General features: G+C 32.6%; 2 protein-coding genes and 1 pseudogene across 2 annotated transcripts; all 3 read right to left on the bottom strand.

Annotated features, from left to right (window-relative positions):
* Positions 1–250: 250 nt before the first annotated feature.
* Positions 251–2,303, bottom strand: LOC123195697 (polygalacturonase-like). The gene is made up of 4 exons (XM_044609505.1): positions 1,866–2,303; positions 1,114–1,403; positions 801–1,029; positions 251–469 (listed from the first exon to the last, which is right to left on the bottom strand). The coding sequence occupies exons 1-4, from the start codon at positions 2,301–2,303 to the stop codon at positions 251–253; spliced, it is 1,176 nt and encodes a 391-aa protein (XP_044465440.1).
* Positions 2,304–4,405: 2,102 nt separating this feature from the next.
* Positions 4,406–16,029, bottom strand: LOC123195696 (annotated as a pseudogene).
* A 2,800-nt stretch (positions 16,030–18,829) lies between these two features.
* On the bottom strand, positions 18,830–21,280 carry LOC123196885 (polygalacturonase-like). The gene is made up of 4 exons (XM_044611035.1): positions 20,835–21,280; positions 19,852–20,141; positions 19,547–19,775; positions 18,830–19,133 (listed from the first exon to the last, which is right to left on the bottom strand). The coding sequence occupies exons 1-4, from the start codon at positions 21,264–21,266 to the stop codon at positions 18,909–18,911; spliced, it is 1,176 nt and encodes a 391-aa protein (XP_044466970.1). The 5' UTR covers positions 21,267–21,280; the 3' UTR covers positions 18,830–18,908.
* Positions 21,281–23,026: the final 1,746 nt, after the last annotated feature.

The raw sequence follows: 23,026 nt of genomic DNA, 5'->3' as shown, positions 1-23,026 counted from the left end.
AACATTGCTTTCCATACTACAATGCATATATCTTCTATACTGTCTTCTACTTCTTTAATTAGATTTATATACATATGCTCTTATAAAATTTTAGAAGAGCTTGTTGAATTTATTTTCTACACTAATACAACTTGTGAAAATAAAACACGACCTAAAATTTATTTTCTATACTAATAAAAATTTATTTTCAATATTTAAAAAAAGAAATTACAAACACATGTAAGTACTGTTGGTAGTAATTTATTTATAGCTATAGGCAACTTCTTGGAATGACCGTTCCACTGCCTCCCCCATGAGCATTTTTGCAATACGAAGAGGAGGATTTGCCTTTATAACTAAGGTTTATGTCTTCTAATTTGATTCCACTGCAAGGACTGCCCGATAAGCAATCGAATTTCATGGCCACTGCTGTTGCTGAAGTTCCCTTTATGTTACTGTATGTCACTCCACTAATCGTCACTCCAGAATTCTGATCAAACAGAAAAATATCAGAAAATCAGTGCTTCTAAATTGGAAGGGTGAACGGGTCTTAAAAAGTAAGAACTTAAACTAAACTGACCGGTTTCACAACCAAAACCTATTTGGTAGGCCGATTCCTAGTGGAAGGGGTTAATTGGTGGCATGCAGTTTTTAACCTTACAAGGGCATCAATTGAATTGGAACCCATCTAGGTAAGTTGGTTCAAAATAGGAATCAGAACCGAAAGTTGGTTTCTGACGGTTCCAGGATTTTGCACACCCATTCTATTAAGGGAAAAAGTTATAGATTGGTTAATTGGTGCCATGCATGCAATTTGTTACCTGCTGTTGGCATCCCTTGTGATCAGGGCAATAATTCTGATCAATGATGATAGGATTATGTACGTTATTCATGGTGAGGTTTTTGAAGATGATGTTCTTTGCATATCCATTGCTTTCTCTAGGAAATGACTTGATTCTCACTCCATTTTGAGTTTCGGTAAAAACTGAATTTGTTACTGTAATATCCTCGACACCGTCTTCATTCTTATCGTCGCCAAGGCTCCCAATACTGTAAAAATAAATATTAATCAACCAAATGGTGCTTGAAGATTATAATTTCCGTGATGAAAATGTTTAAGATTTGAATGATTACCTAATTCCATGGCCAGGGCCACAGCTAACTTGTTCAATCCACACATTCTTGGACCCTTGACCGATTGATACACAGTCGTCCCCAGTCTCAATGTTGCTACTGCTGATCGTAACACCGGTCGACGCTTGCATATGGATGCCATCCGTGTTTGGGCTGTCTTCGGGGGCTGTAATCTGCACATTTTTAATGCTGACATTGTTGCAATGGTTAAGCGCAACATGAAATATCTGGCTGTTGATCGATCTTAAGCCGTTGAGTACAATGTTTCTTGACCAGCTAAATGCTATTGACTGCATCAAAACACATTATCAATTAAATTCTCATGATATATCAGGGACTCAGACGACCAAACCGATAAATCTCTGAAAGATGAGTCCGATGAACAACCCTAAGGCAAAATGCATTAGTGTGCAGGATTATGAAGTCGAATCTGAATTCTTTAACTCCACATTTGTTATAAGTATTAAAACACGATTTTGTAAAATTAAAATTTCAATAAATACTTTATGACAATTAATTAAATTTCTTTATATATATATATATATATATATATATATATATATATATATATGTATATGTATTAGAGACATAAATATCTTAAGAGAACATGTAAAAATACTAAAATTAATAATTTTCAAAGTTTTCTATAGATTCTTTTATGAAGCCATTTTCTTCAATAAAAAACATAGCACTTATAAAATATTATTAATTTTCAAATAAATTTGGCTTAAGTTAGTGATTTAGTAACATACCCTAGCACCGGCAGGGCAATTTTGTCCACCTCTGCGGCATTCCCAAAAGTCAGACCCTTTTGCATCAATGATCCCACCCTGGATTGAAATTCCAGACACTTTACTGAACAAAATCCAGTGGCCTGAATCCCCAAGTTTCCAATAGTTTGATGGAGCCATTATGGTTCCATCAATTTTGAACCCTATTCTGCTTGTGCATGGACCCTCAAACACCGCTGCCCCTATAAAAAATGTCCCTTCCGGGATGTAGATCATCGCCGGATTTGCTGACTTGCATGCCCATGACCATGCCTCGAGAAATGCCTGTGTCGAGTCAGTCTTACCGTCCGGTTTCGCACCGTAACTCATTACATCCACGCTGTATGCTGCATTTGATAATTGAAATAGGAAGATGATCATTGTGAGGAAGAGTATGGAGGATGAAGAGGAAGCTGCCATGATTAATGTTTTTGGTAATGAAATAATGAATATGATTGTGTGAATGGAAGAGAATTTATAGAAGAGTTTAGTGAGAAATTTGGATAAATAATGATTTTGAATTATATGAAAACAATTAGATAAACCAATAAATGATATTTTTATGTATCTTGGAAAATTTTAATTACCAGTTTATTGCATGTATTGCCAAAATTAATCAGTATAATTACCATTAGAATACATTGTATAATCAAGACATTATTTAAGGATGATTTCATTCCTTATACGAACAATTCTACGGATATTATGAGCTTAAAATTTGCACTTTAATTTTCATTAGTAAGAGTTGTCTTGTTCATCTATGTATATAAGGAAATTATACAATCATTGACTTATTCATCTATGATCCCGACTCAGAATATTGTGCAAATAAGATTAAACACAACGAGTCGAGACACGGCTTGACTTGAAAGAAGTTAAACTCAAATTCATTTATAGTATTGAGTAAAGTTTGGATTGATAATATAATCAAACCAAAATAAACCAAAATAAACCAAAACATGTTATTGTAACAAGTAATGATCAATTGACATAATTTGAACCCGTTCAAATTTTTTTGGTTTGCAAACTTTACTAGTAGAATACTCTCTAAACTTGAACTCAAACTTAATAATAAAATTCTTTAGGCTTGAGCTCATTAGATGTTTGTTTGAGTTGAGTTAACAATAAAAAATGAATAAGCTCAACTCAAATCTAACCCCTATCAGTGCTACTTATTATTTTATTTAACTATATTGAAATTAAAAGTCTGATGTTTTAATTTCTCTTGGTTCTCTACTCTTCTTATTCCTTTTAAAACAAAAATTAATTTAGTGGCTTTTATTTATCAATCTTGTATTTGTTATGATAGATTCTACCCTTAGAATTATTTTTAACAGGTATTGATAGCCTTTTGAAAACTAATGTATATGTAAATTCATAAGAAATCATTCTTAAATTCATTTTTATTTATCGTCATCGAAAAAAAAAAACACTTATTTTCTTCTTCTTTTGTTTTTTTTAAATTTTATAGCTAAAACAAATATAATACATAGGACTTAGGAGAATAAGTTAATTCATGCATAAATAAATGGTCAAAAGACTTATTCCCACCCAAGGTGTGGTCTATTCTCAAACATTTACCCACAATGTTTCAAAATTTAAATACTCATCTATCATATAACTTGTGTTAGAATTTTTTGTTAGAGTTAAGAGTAAAACAGTTATTTTTTCAGTAATATTAAAAAAAATAATTTTATCTTATTTTTTCATAGATTTTAAAAATTAATAATTTTACCTTAACCTTAACTTTTCTAATTTTAAAAAGTTACTCTCCACACCCCACCCCTCTTTAGGGTTTTTTTTCTTTCCTCTCTGTCCATGATCTTCACCTTTTTTCCTCCCTTCTGCTGTCTCTCTTCTCGGCAGAGGAGAGACGACAACAACAACAAAGAGACTCACACAGTTGTTTGAATCATGAGCCACATGTACAGAAATTGCGGAGCAACATGGGCTACATTGTCATACAACTATACAATTATATTCTTTCCTAAATCTATTTGCTGCAGCTTCTTGATTTTGTATATATGGTTGGATTCTACTTTCTGTTTGACTGAGTCGAGTTCGAATAGGTATAGTATAGCCATAGCTTGATCATAGCAAATGGTCGGATATTTGTTGATTAATTTATCTTCTTCGAAAAGTTTTCATATTCTTTGTTGATTCTTCTACTTCATCTTCAATGACTTTAATTCTTCTTTTTTGGCAGTTTTCCTGCGGCTTTTCAACAAACTCTTTATCAATTGATTGAGGTGAAATCAGTCTTGAGTTGGTTATTCAAAATTCAAGCCAAGATGAAATTAACCTTTATTTAGATTTAACTCAATTCGAATTTGTTCTCTCTCTCTCTCTCTCTCTCTGTGTATATATATATATATTTGAGAAGATAGCTAGAGTTTCTCTAGGTGAAGGGATGAGAATTTTACATGTCTTGATTATTCTGTCATGTTAACTTGAAAATAAAATTTAAAATAATTTTGATAAAATAATCAAAATATAGATTATCAAAATAATACACAATTACCTTATACCATGCCTGGGCCACATTTGACGTTGTTCATGAGCAAGTTCCTAGTGCCAGGACCAATTGATATACAATCATCTCCAGTTTGAAGAATGCTACCGGTGATCACAAAGCCGGTGGAGGATTGAACATGGATGCCATCTGTGTTAGGGCTTTAATCAGGAGCAATAAGCTTCACATTTCGGACTATCACATTGTTGCAACTATTGATTACAAGGTGAGTTGCCAGACTATTGATTGATGTCAAGCCATTAATCTGGATTTTTTTTTGCTCAATTGAATGTTATCGATTGCAATCACCCAGAGAAAAAGTTTTAGCTTGTTAACAAGCAAAACCTCAATTCAAGAGAGACTCCTGTCAAGCTTAATAAAATTATGTGTACCTAGTATATGAATGAGTATACATTATCAGGTGATTGGATGATTTTAAATTAAAGATTAAGTAATATCCAATAATTTAATAACTCATCATATATATATTTATTTATGTATTAAAAAATAAGTACATATAACATTGTTTGTAAAACTTATCCTAACTTCAACTGGGCAGCTCTTTCTGAATTTCGAGCAATCCCAGAACCCAGCACCCTTTGCAACAAGATTGACACCAATGACAGCAAGATTATCAACTTTTCCGAACAAAATCCAGTGCTTGGAGTTTCCAAGTGCACGGTAATTACTAGGAGCTATAATCGTGCCATCTATTTGAACTGTAATTCTATTCTTGCATGGCCCTCTAAACTCCATTGCCTTAACCAAGAACCTTCCTCTTGGGATATAAAATGTCGAGGCCTAAGCTGAGCCACAAGTAGCAGCCCGCGCCTTGAGAAAAGACCGAGTTGAGTCTGTTTTGCGGTCTGGTTTTGCACCATAGGTTACCACATTGTATGCTGCAGTCGCTGATTGTCAAGGAATGTAATAATGAGAAAGATTATAGAGGAAACAATAGGCTTGGTTGCCATGGAAATAGAGACAATAAAAGCTAGAGAATATGACACAATCAAGTTGTAGACTAATTTGAAGCAGTTGGATGAAACAAAGAAGAGACAGTTAGGTGTATTCATGCTGAAAATTAATGTAGGACTATTTGTGATACAAGATATTTTCTACTGTTTGTAATCAAATAAAAGGATGGAATCCACCCAATCTGGTTCAAGCTCAAATCAAAGTCAGTATTTCCAGTTCGAGCTCAAATTCAAATTCGTTCGAACTGGTATATAATATTACTCAAGAGCTACTAGTAAGGTGAACAATATTGTTGGAAGGTGAACAATTTTGTTGACTTGATAAACAATATTATTGGATGAAAAAATAAGTTGGTCTCGCACTAAGCTATCGAATTAAGGTTTCAATTCGAAATCGACTTGTTTGAGATAAGCCATAGATTCGATTTGAACCAATTCGAATCGGATCCACCACTAATCAAATAACTATTAAAAAAGTATCTAAGTAGCATGTCTAATTTGAAAGTAAAAACATTAAAGCTTGCCACTTACATGTGATAAAAGAAGTGTGTACAGAAAACGCAGATATTTCTTACTTCCTTTGGTAACATGAGATAATTGAAAGTTTAGCCTAAGGTAAAGCTAGACATATAAGACATGCGATTAAAAGAATCGTGTGCAAGTAATTATTACTAATTTAGGTTTATTTTATCTACTTCGAGATCATCACCCTTAATAAAGAATAAAAACTCCTCCTACCAGTATAGTTGGATTCGATCCTGACTGAATTCAAATATTATCCTATTTAAAAACAATTTGAATATAAAAAAATCAGTTTGAAATTGACAAATTGAATTTCGAACTTAACTTGATAATAATTTAATTTTGAATTCAATATAGACTAACACAAACTTGAATGTTTGGATTTCCTTATACTCTGCTTGTTTACGAAAATGGTGTAGTACTTAAACTCGAACTTAGCTCATCCAATTTAAATGCCAAAGGTGGGATCAAATCTACCCCTACCCATCATGAAATGTTTGAAACTTCATTTTACAACTTAATTTTTTGTGTCCTATATCTTTTTCTTTAAAGGATTCTTTGAACTTAGCAGCTTGAATTCAAAAGAAATAGTTTGAGATTGATGAGTTGAAACTCTAACTTAGTTTGATAGTAATTTAATTTTGGATTCAATTGGAATTGACACAAACTTAAATGTTTGGATTTACTCAAACTCTCCTCGTCTATTAGAACAGTCTAATACTTAACTCAAACTTAGCTTATTTGATTCGAACTCGAAAATCTAAGATTAAATCCAGCCTGACCTATCAGGGAATGTTTGAAACTTCACTAGGCAACCTAATTTTTTTTTTTAACTGTGCTATACCTTTTTCCTTTAGGGATTCTTTGAATTATATATGTAGCTAAATTCTAAATGTGAGAACCTTGATATTCAGATGGCAATAGTGGAATTTATAAATTATGCAAGATTAATTTTCGTTGAAGCAGCATCTCTTGATTGGTTAAGAATCATGTAAAAGAACATTGTCCTCTGTAAAATCTTTCACCTTAATTTATGGATGGCTCATGAGAGGTTGACTCTTGTTTTGTTCAAGATTTCTTTATCAGAAATTCTTTGACTATCACCTAATCTCTTTGATTACAGTAAGATTAATTAGTAAAAACAAACACAAATAATGTCAATTTATATTATCCGCTTATGAACAAAGCATAAGTTATGAAACTTCCTATGAGAAAGCTCACAAACTGCCAGCTAGCTGCTATCAACCATGAAACGTGAGACTGACATCCTTTGCAATTGGATTTGGCGACCACGTCATCCATAAGATATGATACAGACACATACACGTCCCACTGCTTCTTCAATGGGCAGAGGGCTTGCTCCCCGGTTACCTCAGGATCCTAAGTGGTTTAAGCTTAACTCTACTCTATGAATTCTTTTAACAATATGAATCCTAGTTGGGTTTGTCTTAGTAGGAGTACGAATCCTAGAAAGATTTTCCTTAGGGACAAGAATCCTACACAAATACATTATTCTTTTGTCTAAATAATATAAGAATTCATTGGTAAATACATTTAATATGAGAGGTAAGGCAATATCGAAATGTAATCCTGTTTTGGGTGAACAAAGATTAATCAAACATACTTTCCCTTTTACTATATGATTTTTTATTAATTTTCTTTATTGATTCCATTTATTCTCTAATACATTTGGCTAAGACAACAACTTTTGTTATTGCTAGTTCAATTTCATGCATTACGAAAATTAATGAGTAATGTTATGTAAACACATTTTTGATATATAGATGATGTATCATCATTTAATTGAGTATTATTTTATCTTTAATTTAAAATCATCAAATCATATGATGACACATTATCTGTGTATCTAAATTATGTATAAAAAGTGTGTATACATAGTTTTGTTACCACAACTAATGTTACATGATATGATTAGTGAATGAGCATCCGAATTAATTTATAAGGTTTAGGTCTAATGCATTTTGGATGATAGTAAGGTGGACTTGAGTTGTGTTGAGCTTGAGTAGAGTTTAGCTTAAACTCAAATCTAGAACGTCCTGTTTAAGTTGACAATGAGTCATTGAAAAACGCTAGAGAATAAAAAGAAAGGTCATCAAAGATGAAGAAGAAGAATAATTGGAGATGAAAAAGTTGCTAATGAAAATGAATCATGTTGATGAATTTTTGAGGACTTACTTGACTTGAACTTCTAGCTTGATTTCATCAAACTGGCTTGTCTTGGATCCACCTCTAGATGAAAAAGTCTTATGTGAAGTTCAAAAACCAATATTGTGTTATCTTAATCCAAAAGGGGACAATACTTAGCTAGTTTGCCTGGATTTGAAAATTGATCTTGCAGTAATTGAAAGGGTAGATAAAACTCAAAGAATCTTCATGAAATATTATAAAGCAAAACACATATTCCAAAAAAAAATGTACACATCTATAATCAACTAGTAAGTTTTTTGTTTACAATTTGGAATACATAAAAATATTCCTTAAAAATATTGAAATAACGTATTGAAGTTGCATTTATTTGGCCACCTGATAAGGGCATCTTAGTGTGTGAAGGTAGTAGTTTTGATCAATTATAATGGGGTTCTTCACTTTGCTCATTATGATATTTTCAAACACAACATTTCTCACGAAACTAGTGCTGGGTCTTACTCATGACTTGATTCAAACTCCGTTATCTGACCTTGTGAACACTGCATTTGTTAGTTTTATGTTTTTGACTCCATCTTCTTTAAAGCTCCTTGCTAGATTGCCAGTGCTACCACAACCGAAACAAATCTATCAAGCTTGAATATAATGACCTAGTTATTGAAGAACTAAGAAATGTGTTATAAACTGAATAACATTATTGACTAAAAGTTGTACAATTTATAGTATACACCAAATCATAACAATATCAAATCAGAATCAGATCAAACCAAATTAATCATAATTAGATCAAATATGAATCATAAGGAGATAAAGACTAGAGTCATAATGAAATGTAAGGCCATGAAACGGAGTGCCCTTTAGACACGAAAAAATGCTCTTGATTGTCCATATGTCTTTGTGAGTAAGTGCAGATAATCGTTGAATGACCTAATTGACAACAAATATGATATTAGATTGAGTGAGAGTAAGATATTGAAGACCTCCAACCATGCTATGATATAGTGTAACGTTCAAAAATGAGACATTATGAATATATGGTAATGCCTTGGAACCAGCAAATGAGGTAGCATAAGGAATGCAAAAGTCAAGTTGGAAACATCTATGCAGATCTACCATGTAGTAACGTTGAGATATATGCAAAATGGTGGATTGTTGAACAACTTCCATACTAAGGAAGAAGCTGAGGGTACCTAAATCCTGACAAACAAAGGCAGAACATAAGGTAGTAATACAATTTATAATAACCAATGAACTAGAACCAGTAACAACCAAATCATTCACATAAATAAACAAAATCATAACTGAAGTATAGGTACGATGAATGAATAGTAAGGGATCAGATTGACTATTAATAAACCTATAGTAAAAATGAGTACAACTAATGATATCATGTTTGAGGTGTCTGTTAAGGGCCATATATAACCTTAATAAGGCAAAAAACATAAGATGGTAGCCAAGGTCGATGAAACCGAGAGGTTGCTTTATGAATACTTCTCTAGTGAGATACTCTTAAAGAAAGATATTCTTAACATCAAGCTAACATAATGGCTAGTCAAACATGGTGGTAAGAGCAAGAATTGTACAAATAGTAGTAAGCTTGACAACAAGATTAAATATTTTAGCAAAAACCACACTAGCTTACTAATGAAAACCCTTGCAACCAAATGAGCCTTATACCACTTAACAGACTTATCAGCGTGACGTTTGCCCTTTTAAACCTAATGACAATTGACCAAATTCTATTGAGTAGATGGCAAAATAAGAACCAAAGTGTTGTTTCTCATAAGAACATCATATTCCTCACTCATCGCCTGATGCTAATGTGGAAAGGATTAAGCTTATTTGAGGGTGATGAGCTCATGGAAGGCAAGATTAAATGTTTTGATAGTAAGAGCCTAAAGAAAGATATGAGGAGAAAAAGTCATAATTTCATTGATTCTTCAAAACTTAGGCTTGGAAGTGGTGTTTTAGATCTATTAGATATAGATGTCTCTAAAGTGACATGAGCAACTAAGGATGAATTGGAAGAACTAGTAGACTTTAGTAGTGGTAAAGAATTGTTGTTAGACTGTATATGATGGCATAACAGATAAACTAGATAGATGTGGGCCTCTCATATTGGAGATTTGAACAACCGTAAAAGGAACTAACAATAAGAAAACTTGAATGAGGCTTCGAGGATGAAGAAACAATATATCTAAGAAAGATGGTTTAATGAAACATCACATGATAAGAGATGTAGACACGACCAGTGGGCACATAGAGACAACAATACCTATGATGTGAAACATCATACCCCAAGAAAAAAAAACAAAGAATAGATCGAGGTGTCAATTTATGTATAGCAGTAAAACTAAAGAAAGGGTGGCAAACACAACCAAAAGCTTGTGAAACAGGAACACTTAAAAAGAGCTTCAAAGGGACTCCTATTCTTGAGCAATGGTGTGCTAATTAAAAATGCAACAGTAGAAAATGCCGCCACCCGAAGGGTAGGGGGTAGTTAGCTTGTAATAAAAGACAAAGTCCATTTTCCTTTATGCCATGATGTTTCCTCTTTACAATATCATTTTGAACAAGAGTGTTTGGACAAGACATTTGATATGTAATACCATGTGACTCAAGAAAAGAACGAAATATTTTATTATTAAATTCACCATCACTATCAGAATGGATAATTTGAATAGAATAGGAGAGAAGTTTTTCTATTATTAATTTAAATTTAACAAAGACAACAATAACATCAAATTTTCTATTTATAAGGTATACCCATGTATACAAACTAAAATCATCAATAATCGACAAATAATATCTAAAATAAGAAATAATAGAACATGAACAAGACTATATACATCAAGGTGAAGAAGCTCGAGAGAGGCTTCAAGTAGTGTAAGTCTGTTAGATAAAAAGGAGTCAATGGTTTTTACTAAGTGGACATACTTGACAGATAGATAAAGGATGTAGACAATGCCTATTAGTAAGTACAACCTTAAGCATTGCAGAGGATGGATAACCTAGACAACGATGCCAAACATTAGATGAGACACAAACAGATGAATAGACTACAATGACGGGAAGAGTCAATTGATAGAGACTATTACTATTGTGACTAGAGAAAGGAATTTGTCTTATTTGTTTATCCTTAATCACAAAATCAGATGAGTCAAGAAGACAAACAAAATTAGTGTTAGAGGTGAATTTATTTATGAACAACAAATTTTTATGTAACAATGAGACACACAACATATAAGATAAGAGAACCAAAGAATAAGAAGATTTAGATAGACCATTTCCAACAATTACAAGAGACATACTAGTGTGAGGTTAAGGAGAGGATAAGATGAAAGCGTTAGATGTCTTGTGTAACATCCACAGGTAAGCCTAAAGGCATTATAATCTTTTTTTTTTACTTTTAATTGAGTTAATTAATGTTTTTCAAAGTGATATATGCTCGTGTGTAGGGGTATACATAGTTGTGTATTATTAGCAAAATTTGACTTTGAGATAAGATCAAAATCGTACTAAAATTGAAGGATTTCCATAGTAGTGTGACAAGACATACGTTTGTATGTTATGTCAAGAAGGCAAAATAAAAGAAGTGAAATCTATTTTTTTTCATTATTCTTTTCACACTCTAACTGCACAAACAAAAAAAAAAAAAAGAGACAAAAGAGAGGTTCTTGGTCACTAAAGAAAGTTGTTGATTGTGAGAATTTCTTGTAGCCATGCAAAGATAGCTTGTATGTTGTAAATCAAGTAAATAGGATGGCTTTTTGGCTCATTGTCATAAGAATCCATCTTATTTAATGATTGATTGAGATGTTGAGTCCATTGTGATGCTTATGAATGAGAGATATTTGTTAGTTACATAGTTATTCAATATTATATGTATATATATGTGATCAAAGGGATTGATGAATAAATGTGAGTATTATGGCTTGCTAACCTAAGTGATTTCATGCCTTTGAATGTTTTACTAATTATGCATATATGTTATTTGTGGTGGATCCTTGATTGGGGTTCTAAAAATCTGAAATTTAGACTAACACAATAGGTTAATGGTGATGATGGTTGGAATAATTCACGTTATGTATATTAATATGGTTATAAGTACTCTAAATTGAGTTGGGAAGATCAAAAATATGTTTTGGAGCTAGTTTATACATTGATAACTAAAAAATAGTTAGAGAAAACATAGTTTATACATTGATAACTAAAAGATAGTTAGATAAAACATATAACTCGTAGACTTTGTGATCTCTAGATCATGACATATGGCCATGTATGGTATTTTGCACGCCCGTGTATCCTTCAAATATAATAGAAAATTTCACAATTTTCACTTGCTCATTTTGAGGAAAGGCATAGACAACCGTGTGGTATGAGACACATGCTCGAGTGTGACTTACCAAAAGTAGATGTCGTATTTAATTAGAGAAACACATGGGTGCACCTTAGACACACACTCGTGTAAATAGTAAAATACTATTTTACCGCTAGTTCAAGTGCCAAAAAGGGGAAGAAGAAGAAGAAAAAGAAAAGAATAAAAAACTTTAGTAAGAAAGACAAGATAGTTAGAATTAGAAAGAGTGATTGACAATGCAAAAGATAACACAAGATCCCGATTGAGTCAGATCTTGATTGAAAATCAGAAAAGATAAGGAAAGTGGTATATAATTAGATAACCACCAATTATATGCGAAAGTGACGATATACGTGAAAGTGATAGCGTTGGATACCTAAGAGATGCATCATGTACTTAGTGCTAAGACATATTAGCCATTCAATTCAGTTCAGTTCAGTTTAAGTGTATATGGTAAGGGATTATGGTTTTCATATATTTTCTAACATGGTCAACAAGATGCATCACATATATACTTGTGGTAGAGGTTATCCTAAGATGGTTTAGATAGTAGTTTCATGACTAACGTATATGGTAAGAGAGGGACTGCTACTAGATCTTTTCATGTGACTAGGGTGTCTTAGTTAGCTAGCCTAACAGGGCATATGACATGTGCACAAGGCACAATAGATAGTGACATATAAAGTATTTTATGCTTTTACTAAGACATCAGATATGCAGATTTCAACTTAGGCCTTAGTAACCTTTGTGGGTGGCCTATGTCAAGGCATGAGGGTGTCTACTTGTGGTAGAGGTTATCCTAAGATGGTTTAGATAATAATTTCATGACTAACGTATATGGTAAGGGAGGGACTGCTACTAGATCTTTTCATGTGACCAAGGTGTCCTAGTTAGCTAGCCTAACATGACATATGACATGTGCACAAGGCACAATAGATAGTGACATATAAAGTATTTTATGCTTTTACTAGGACATCAAATATGCAAATTTCAACTTAGGCTTTAGTAACCTTTGTGGGTGGCCTATGTTAAGGCATGAGGGTGTCGAGTTGTGACCATATCCAAATTCACAAATGGAACACTAGGTTTATCAACTTTACATAATATTTTAGGTGTTGAAAGGTCGCCAATATACTAAGTGTATTCACTCACGTATTTTTTTGGATGTCTTATAAGTAAAGGTATATAACAGGGCATGTAGGAGAGCTAATAGTCTTTTCGAATCATATTTCATATAAGGGTATATATCTGGAGAGGGATGTTACATCATGTGAAGTGTAGCCTTAGAGTCTGGAACCTAATTTGAGTAATATCAATATATTACACACAAACATAACAACAAAATGAGTGGTCACTGAATTTGTTATGTAGACAAAATTTTCTTACTATGGACAACATGAGCGAAGTGCTCATGTTGATCACAAATCTGACAAACACCTCAAGAAAGAGCACTAGTTGGTGTCAGAAGTAAAAAAGGCTGATATGAAGGTTGTGATTGTTAGTGAGGAGTAGATTGACCATCACTACCATGACCACGCCTACGCCCACATGTATTTTGACCATGAAAGTTGCACTTGCAAGAAGATTTGGATGAATGCGATGATTGTGAGAAGGATTGAGCAACAACCATAATAATAACTAAAGAAGACATACTAGAGTATTTCTTTTGAAGGTGCTTTTCACAAAAGAGGGGAGCATATAGTTTATCAAAGGTGATGGACGGAAAAAAATGTAGAGAGGTGATAAAGGATTGATACTCAAGGCCTAAGCCATTAACAACATATTTAGTGAAATCAGTATTTGGAGTAGGAAATCTAACTGTAGCAAGTGAGTTAAATATGGACTTAACATCAATGAGATAATCAACCATTGTCTATTAATAAGTTTTTTAGAGAGTGCATAACTGGTCATGGATGATTCAAAGATGAATCCCAAAAACTAGATTTAGACGTCGATCAAGTAAAGACCATGCTTTAATAGTAGTAACACAAGGTAGCCACAATGACTAAACAATAGTAGGTGATACCATAGATTTAATCCAAGTTAGAACTAATCTATCAACTTGCAACCCATGAAAATGAGCCAGATTAGGAGTAACATCAAGAAGAAACATTGGTGGAGGTCATGTATTATTGACAATCAGACTTTATAAATCGTGAATGACAAGAACATAAAAAAATTGAGACTTGGAGGGAATAGTAGTTTTTCAAAATTGAAAAAAAAATTAGATTTTTGGGGAAAAAGACAATTTTAAAATTGAGAAATACAAAAGGTTATTGGCTGCTCTAATACCATGAAGAATTATGAATTTAGTTATAAACTAAATAATATTATTGACTAAATGTTATACAATTTGTAGTATTACATTGCAATCTCAAAAGAAAAAATAATTGTAATATCAAAAGAAAAAAAAATTGAATCAAAATCAGATTAAATCAGAATAAGATCGAACCAAATAATTTAGAATCAGACTGAATGGAAAAACTTATGCTTTTTAACAATTATAATATGGGCAAATAACATCAAGTTGACTTTTGAGTGGCTTCAATAGCCTTAACACAACAACTTTATTTATTAAACATGGTCATTTAAAGAGGTTTTAGGATGGAAACTGATCACTACGATACAAGTGAATTTCTGGAGTTTACCGATTCAAAAGATATCGTTCGTATTCCTTTAAACTGCTAAATCAATAACCTTGCGAAGATACTGCAGAATACATTGTATTCATGCAAATTTATCTACACAATTACGTTATACCATGTGGTGGGCCGCATTTGATATTGTTCATGAGCAAGTTCCCGGTGGCTGAACAATATTTGAGGGGTTCAATAACCTATGATATAATAATTAGATTCCCTTTCCAAAGCCTTAACACAATAACTTCATCCATTTAAAGCTGTTATTTAGATAGATTTTAGAAAAGCAAGATTAATCATTAAAATTCAAGTGAATTTCAGGAGCTCTCTAGTTCGTATTTGTACAAACCTTATATTTAATTTAACTGATCATATTTAGTTATGTTTATCCATGTAACACAATTACCTTATACCATGTCCGGGGCCACATTTGATGTTGTTCATAAGCAAGTTCCTGGTGCCAGGACCAATTGATAAGCCATTAATTTGGATGTTATTTGCCCAATTAAATGTTATCGACTGCAATCGCACAGAGAAAAAAATGTTAGCTCCTTAATAAGCAAAGCCTCAATTCTAAGAGAGAATCCTAGGGGTGTGTATGGTTATGTTTGGTGCACTTTTAAACTTTTTTCGAACTAAACTGAAAACGGGTTTGAAAAATTTCCAACCAAACTGAACAAAAAAAAAGAAAAACAGTTTGACTTGGTAATCCATTGGAGCTAAATCGTTCCATCTATTATGGCCCTCTAAACTACATTGCCTTAACCAAGTACCTTCCTCTTGGGATATAACATGTCGAGGCCTGAGCTGAGCCACAAGTAGCAGCCCACGCCTTGAGAAGAGACTGAGTTGAGTCTGCTTTGCCCTCTGGTTTTGCACCATAAGTCACCACATTGTATGCTGCTGTTGCTGATTGGTTAAGGAATGCAATAAAGAGAAAGATTATAGAGGAAACAATTGGTTTGGTTGCCATGGAAATAGGGGCAATAAAAGCTAGAGAATATGAGAAAATCTATTTGTAGACTAATTTGAAGACAGTTGGATGAAGCAAAGAATAGACACTTAGGTGTATTTATACTGAAAATTAATGTAGGACTATTTGTGATACAAGATATTTTCTAACTGTTTGTAGTCAAAATGTAGGGGTGGATTCTATTTACGCTAACTTGATCTTGGATTAAAATCATGATATTTAGCTCAAGTTCAAATTCAAATCTGTTCAAATTAGTGCATAGTATCACTAGAGGGTTATTAACTGAATAAATAATTTTATCGACTGGATAGATTGTGTTATTAGATGAAAAAACGAATTGATCTTGAGTTGAGATATCAAATTAAAGTTTCAACTCAAAATCGACTAGCTTGAGTTGAGCCATGGATTTGATCTAAACTAACTCACATTGGATCCACCTCTAATCAAATGACTAGTCAAAAAGTGTCTAAGTAGCATGCCTAAATTGAAAGTAAAAACATTAAAGCTTACGACTATTACATGTGATAAATGAAGTGTGTAAAGAAAATGCAGATTTCTTACTTCCTTTGGTAACATTACATAATTGAAAGTTTAGCCTAAGTTAAAAGCTAGATATATAAGACATGTAATTAAAAGAATAGTGTGCTAGTTATGACTAATTCATGTTTATTTTGTTAACTTCTGGGTTAGCATTTACCCCCTTAATGAAGAATAAAAACTCCTCATATTAGTAGTGTTATATTTGATTTAAGTCAAGTTCAAATAAGACCGTGTTCAAAATCAGTTTGAATCCAAAAGAATCAATTTAAGATCAACGAGTCGGGATTTGAACTTAGCTTGATTAAAATTTAACTTTAAATTTAATTTGAATCGACACAAACTTGAATATTCAGATTTACTCAGACTCTACTCATTTATAAAAATGAGTCCAATACTTGGTTTAAACATAGCTCATTCAATCTAAATTCAAACAAATGGGATCAAATCAACTCTACCTATTAGGTAATTTTTGAAACTTGTTAAGCAACTTAATTTTTATTGTGCTATACCGTTTTCTTGTGGGGATTCTTTGAACTTAGTAGATTGAATCCAATAGATTTAGTTCAAAATTGATGAATTAAAACTTAAACTTAACTTGTAACAATTTAATTATGAGTTTAATCCAAACCGACACAAATTTGAATGTTCGGATTTTCTCAGTTTTTGCTCATTTATGAAAATGGTTCAATGCTTAGCTTGAACTTAGCTCATCCGATTCCAACTCAAATGTTTGAGATCAAATCCAGCCCTACCCATAAGGGAATGTTTAAAACTTCATTAAGCAACCTAATTTTTACTGTGCTATACCTTTTTCTTTTAGGGATTCCTTAAATTATATATGTGTCGATCCTCGACCGTTTTAGGTGTTGGTTGAAAAGCTAAATTCTAAATGAGAACCTTGATATTTAGATAATAAACGTGGGATATGTAAATTATGCAAGATTAATTTTCGTTGAAGCAACATCTCTAGATTTGTTTAGAATTTGGTAAAAGAATATTTCCCTCGGTAAAATCTTTCACTTTAATTTATGGACGGCTCATAAAAAGTCGACTCTTGTATTCTTCAAGTTTCCTTTATCTGTAATTCTTGAATTATCGCCTCATCTTCTTGATTACAGGCAGATTAATTAGTTAAAACGAAAAAAAGAAATTGATTGTCAATAATATATAATCCGCTTATGGACAAGGCATGAGTGATGAAACTTCCGTGGAGATTCAGAAGCTAGCTGCTATTAGCCATAAAATGTGAGATTTACAACGTTTGGGTTTGGTCTATGTTGAAAATTGGGAGTTCGTCTATATGGTGTGACGCAGATGCACACAGGTCTGGTTGCTTGGTTAGCAGGCAGGCCAGGTATTATTACCCCAGGCTCAAAAGCGACATGGGCTTAATTCATGAAAGTCCCTTTATGATTTCCTTTTAAAATAAGAATGTTTTATGATTTCTTTGTAAAATAAGAATGTTAGTAGGATTTGTCTTAAAAATAAGTATCTTAGAAGAATTTCTTTTAGAGATAAAAATCTTGATATATAAACTCATTACTTTCTTGTAAGAATTATATATGAATTTATTAACAAAAAAAAAATCATTGTAATGATAGATGTGATATTGAAATAATATTAACATTACTAAATGTAACTCTGTTTTAAAGCAATTAGAATAAATTGTAGATGCTTTCTCTTTATCGGATGATTGTTTGATTGATTTTAATATGTAAAGCCTAGACAACAACTTGTTACCGTTAAGTAAATTTCATGCACTGCAAAAATTAATAATTTAATAAAAGAGTCATAGTTTGGTAGCAAAGAATATTAATCTACACACACAATTATTCTGGACTAAGATTCTCTAGTACTCCATTTAATGTTACATGAGATGTTTAGTGAATGAGCTTTTGATTTAGTTTATAAGGTTTAAGTTCAATGCATTTTGGATGAAAGCAATGGTTAATTTAAGCTGAGCTAAGCCCATCGGAGATGAAAAAGAGAAATTGCAGGAAAAAGAAAATGGCAGGTGAAGATGAATTTGTTTAACGAATTACTCACTTGACTCAAACCCCCAACTCGAATTTGACTCTTTGAGCCAGACACCAAGTCACCTATCGGATCCACCCCTAGATGAAAGATGCTTATGTGAAGTTCAAAAGCCAATATTGTGTAATCATGATCCCAAAGCGAACAATATTTAGCTAGTTGGCCTTGATTTGAAACTTAAGGGCAGATAAAACTCAAAGAATCTTCATTAAATATAAAGCAAAGCACATATTGTGTGTGTGTGTATACACACACACACACACACACAAAAACATCTATAATCAACTATACAGGAATTTTTTTGTTTACAGACAACTTTTTGGTACCTCAACTCCACTGGAGCTCCCCTGCGCATTTCTACAATATGCTGACGATGCTGCTGCAGTATTATTATAAGAAAGATAGATGTCCTGTAACTCTATCCCTGTACAAGGATTGCTTGAGCTGCAATCAAATCTCACGGCTTCTTTTGTGGCTGATGTTCCCTTTATATTCTTATATGTAACACCACTAATTTTGACTCCGGAACTCTGTAACATATTTTGAAAAAGATTTTAAAAAAAATTACTTTTGGCATCCTCTGCAGGGGTGAATTCGAGTTGAGCTAAGGCTAAACATAGCTGACTCAAACTTGGTTTAAATTCAGAAAGTTCAGCTTGAACTAACAATGAGTTCACTTAAAAAACTGTTGAAAAGCATGGGGGAAAAAGAAGAAGGGTCATTTGAGGTAAAGGAAAGGAAAAAATTGTTGGAGAAGATGAATCTGCTGGTGACTCACCCAATTTGAGTTTGCTCAACTTGAACATGAGTTGAGGCTACCCTTACTCAAGTTTGGTGCATTCAAACCAAACATCAAGTTAGCACGACTTGGATCCACCCCTTATCCTAGATAGTCAATGGAAATTGTGAATTTCTTTATCAAATTACTTCTTCAATTGATTACCTGATTAGGGCAACCTTTGTGGTCAGGGCAATAATATTGATCAATGAATATGGGGTTATAAGCATTTTCTATGACGATATTCTGAAAATTAATGTTTTTGGCAAATCCATTGCTTGATCTCGCCCATGTTTTAATCCGCACTCCGTTTTCAGCTCTGCTGATAGTTGAATCTGAAACTGTTACATTTTCAACACCTTCTTCATATGCATTGTCCCCAAGACTGCCGATGCTGTAAGATGAAAAACAAATATTTCGTAATTGTGATGAAATCAATCGATTCTTTAATAAATTATTAAGTAATGCACCTAATTCCATGGCCGGGGCCACAGGCAATGCGCTGGATCAACAAGTTTTTAGAGCCGGGGCCGAGGGATATGCAGTCGTCTCCAGTCTTGATGGAGCTGTCAGTTATGGATATTCCGGAGGAAGATTGGATATGGATGCCATCTGTGTTAGGACTCCAGCTTGGAGCACTGATGTTCAGCTTTTTAAGTGTAATATTTTCGCAACCATCGATAGCTATGTGGAAATATCGACTATTTAACGATTTTAATCTGCTAACCACGACATTACTTGACTCCATGAATGTTACTGACTGCATTATCAATTATAAATGTATCAAAGAAAATGTTATTCTAATTTGTAAAACCCATAAACTAATTCCATATAAAAGAGAAATGAGAGAAATATTAGGTATGCATGAATGTGCCAGTTTCCAGATATTTTTACTATAAAGCCGTTTTGCTTTTACCCTTTGTAAAAAGGATTTTCATAGCTTAAATGTTCATGGGTTATGAGGTGGGATATCCATCATTATCCGAGATCTATCTTTTTCATGTTTTATCAATGATAAATTTTTCTGAAGTGTTATAGTTATTGAATTTAAATGGACAATAACAACCGGAAGTATTAAATTATCACATACTATTAAATATATTAAATTTTAATTGTTTTATTAATTAGACCAAACTTTCAAATTTTCTTATTGAATAAATCAAACTTGTAAATATTAATAATTAAATTTTCAAAATTTTTGATTGAAAGTATAAATCACCTTGCTAAAAAATAAATCAAAACAAATAATTCTAATTGTATTTGCTTAATACCTTTAATAAGAAATGTTAAAAAGTTTGGTTTCTTTTAAAAAATCTAAATTTGATTCTTTCAATAAAATAATTCATAGCTGAATCGCTTTAATTGAAAAAAAAAAAATAAAAAGGAACCATAGTTCCATTACTCTAGGTATTGTTATCCCGCTTTAAATGATCGTCTGAATGAAGAGACATACCCTAGGTAGAGGTGGGCAACTTTTTCCAGATTTCCGGCAATCCCAGTAGGCAGCTCCTTTGGCGTCAAACGTTCCACCACGAACAATCAACCCAGAGACTCTGTAGAATATAATCCAGAATCCAGAATCTCCGAGTGACGAATAGCTTGCCGGGGCTATAATAGTTCCATTAATCTGGAAGATAATCTCATTGTTACATGTTCCATTAAAATATATCGGTTTTATCAGGAACCTGCCCTTGGGAACATTTATGGTGGCCGGCCTGGTTGATTTGCATGCCGATTCCCAGGCATTTGCAAAGGCTTGAGTTGAGTCAGTTTGACCGTCTGGTTTTGCACCAAAGCTGATGACATTATAGGCTTCAACTGTTGATTGGAAGAGTGTAAGGAAGGAGATGATGAAGAATTTACAAGAAACTGAAAGCTTAGACATATTTATTAGAAAAAACAACTACCTTGTTGAGATTAAATAAGATACCGAAATTGCAGAAAAGTTTGTAATCTTTGTTTGAACAGATTTGTGTATACTATTAAATTGGGTTGATGTATTTGACAAGTAAATTTGATGCCACTCTTATGATTGTTAATATCTTTGATGTACGATGGCATTAGGCTGTGTTAGCTGATATAATAATACAATAATACTTTAGGTATAAATGATTAGGTATTAAAATCTGAGTTGAGTCTAGGTTGTTTCAAACTTGAATCAAATTTATAATATCTAGTTTGAATTTGTTTGCATTAATGCATAATATCACTAAAGCATAGTCGATGGATGAGCACTATTATTAGAAAGTTAAATAGTGTTATCAAATAAACAAACAAGTGAAACTATCAAACTGACATTTTAGCTTAAGATTCATTCATTGAGCCAAACTAATTAGAAGTAGATCCACTTCTGATCTAATTACATAATGAAACGTAAATTTTTTTAATACCTATCATTTGTAAATATAATATTATTAATAATTATAAATCAGAGGTATAAATTATTGAGAGTTTATATATAATATAATTATAAACATAACAAGACACAACTTCTGATTGGTGATTGCCCAAGTAATCCTACAAATTAATTTGTTTAATCCAATGAAATTGTACCATGTCTTTCATCTGAGCAATGGTTACGATGTGAGATTTTGAAGCAATAATCGATCAACATGACAAGATTGAAACTAGGGGGATTTGATCCGAGTTGATCCCCATTCTGGTTCGGGCTTCAATTTGCAATACCCTTCTTGAGTTCACGTTTGATTGAGTATGTGTGCAATGTTAATTATCAGTGGGGTAAACATTGTCATCAGAATAGTGAACAGTATTACCAGATAGATCAGTTTATTTGTTTACTTGATAACAGTATTTATATTGCTGACTATATTGTTTACCTCTTTAAGAATAATATTCACATCATTGACATCTCTCTGATGATATCGTATATTAATTCAAATAAGTTTGAGTTAAATATTATAAATTCAATTTGAACTTAAGTCATCTCCAACTCAGCTTAGTTCAGATTGAATTTAACTCTACTAATAAGCTGTTCCTAATTACTATGATTGTCAATATTTATGTTCGGGTTTTAGATTTGCATATGAAAATTTAGGTAGATATGTAGACAACTATATAACTTTCTCTGAAATGTACGCAAGCTCATAAGAATATACTTCTGTCTGTATGTACATATAATTTATCTGAAGCGGATGAAAAATGAGTTGGAGATAGACTAGTTTTCCTGATTTGCTAGTTTTTAAATAGACGGTAAACTCGATCCAGGCAAGTTCTTAGTTGTCGTTGGCTTAATCACCAATTAACATACCATAACCGGCTGCTGGAAAGCTACACTTTGTCAATATATATATATATATATTTTTCTACAAATTATAATATCAAATCAACATAGTGCACTGAAACACTTAATCTCTTCTTTGTCTTCATATACTTTGAACTCTTTTTCCATACATATTCGCCCTGAAAGGATGAAATTGGAATTCTGACCACCCAATATTTTGACTAGAACTGGATTCAAGTCCAACTTCAGTTTGGTATTATAGATAATTAAAACAATGTCATGTGCATACTGGTCAAAACTATATTATTTTAGCCATTTTCAATTGAACTCCCCCAAGCCATGAGCCTGGGGAGCCAAGGTCAAGCCTTAATAGTAGAACACCTCTTAAACTAGAGTATGCTTAA

This window comes from Mangifera indica, chromosome 14 (assembly GCF_011075055.1).
Source record: "Mangifera indica cultivar Alphonso chromosome 14, CATAS_Mindica_2.1, whole genome shotgun sequence".
Taxonomy (NCBI): Eukaryota; Viridiplantae; Streptophyta; class Magnoliopsida; order Sapindales; family Anacardiaceae; genus Mangifera; species Mangifera indica.
Note: the sequence above shows the minus strand (reverse complement) of the source record. Positions and strands in the feature narration are given on the sequence as shown.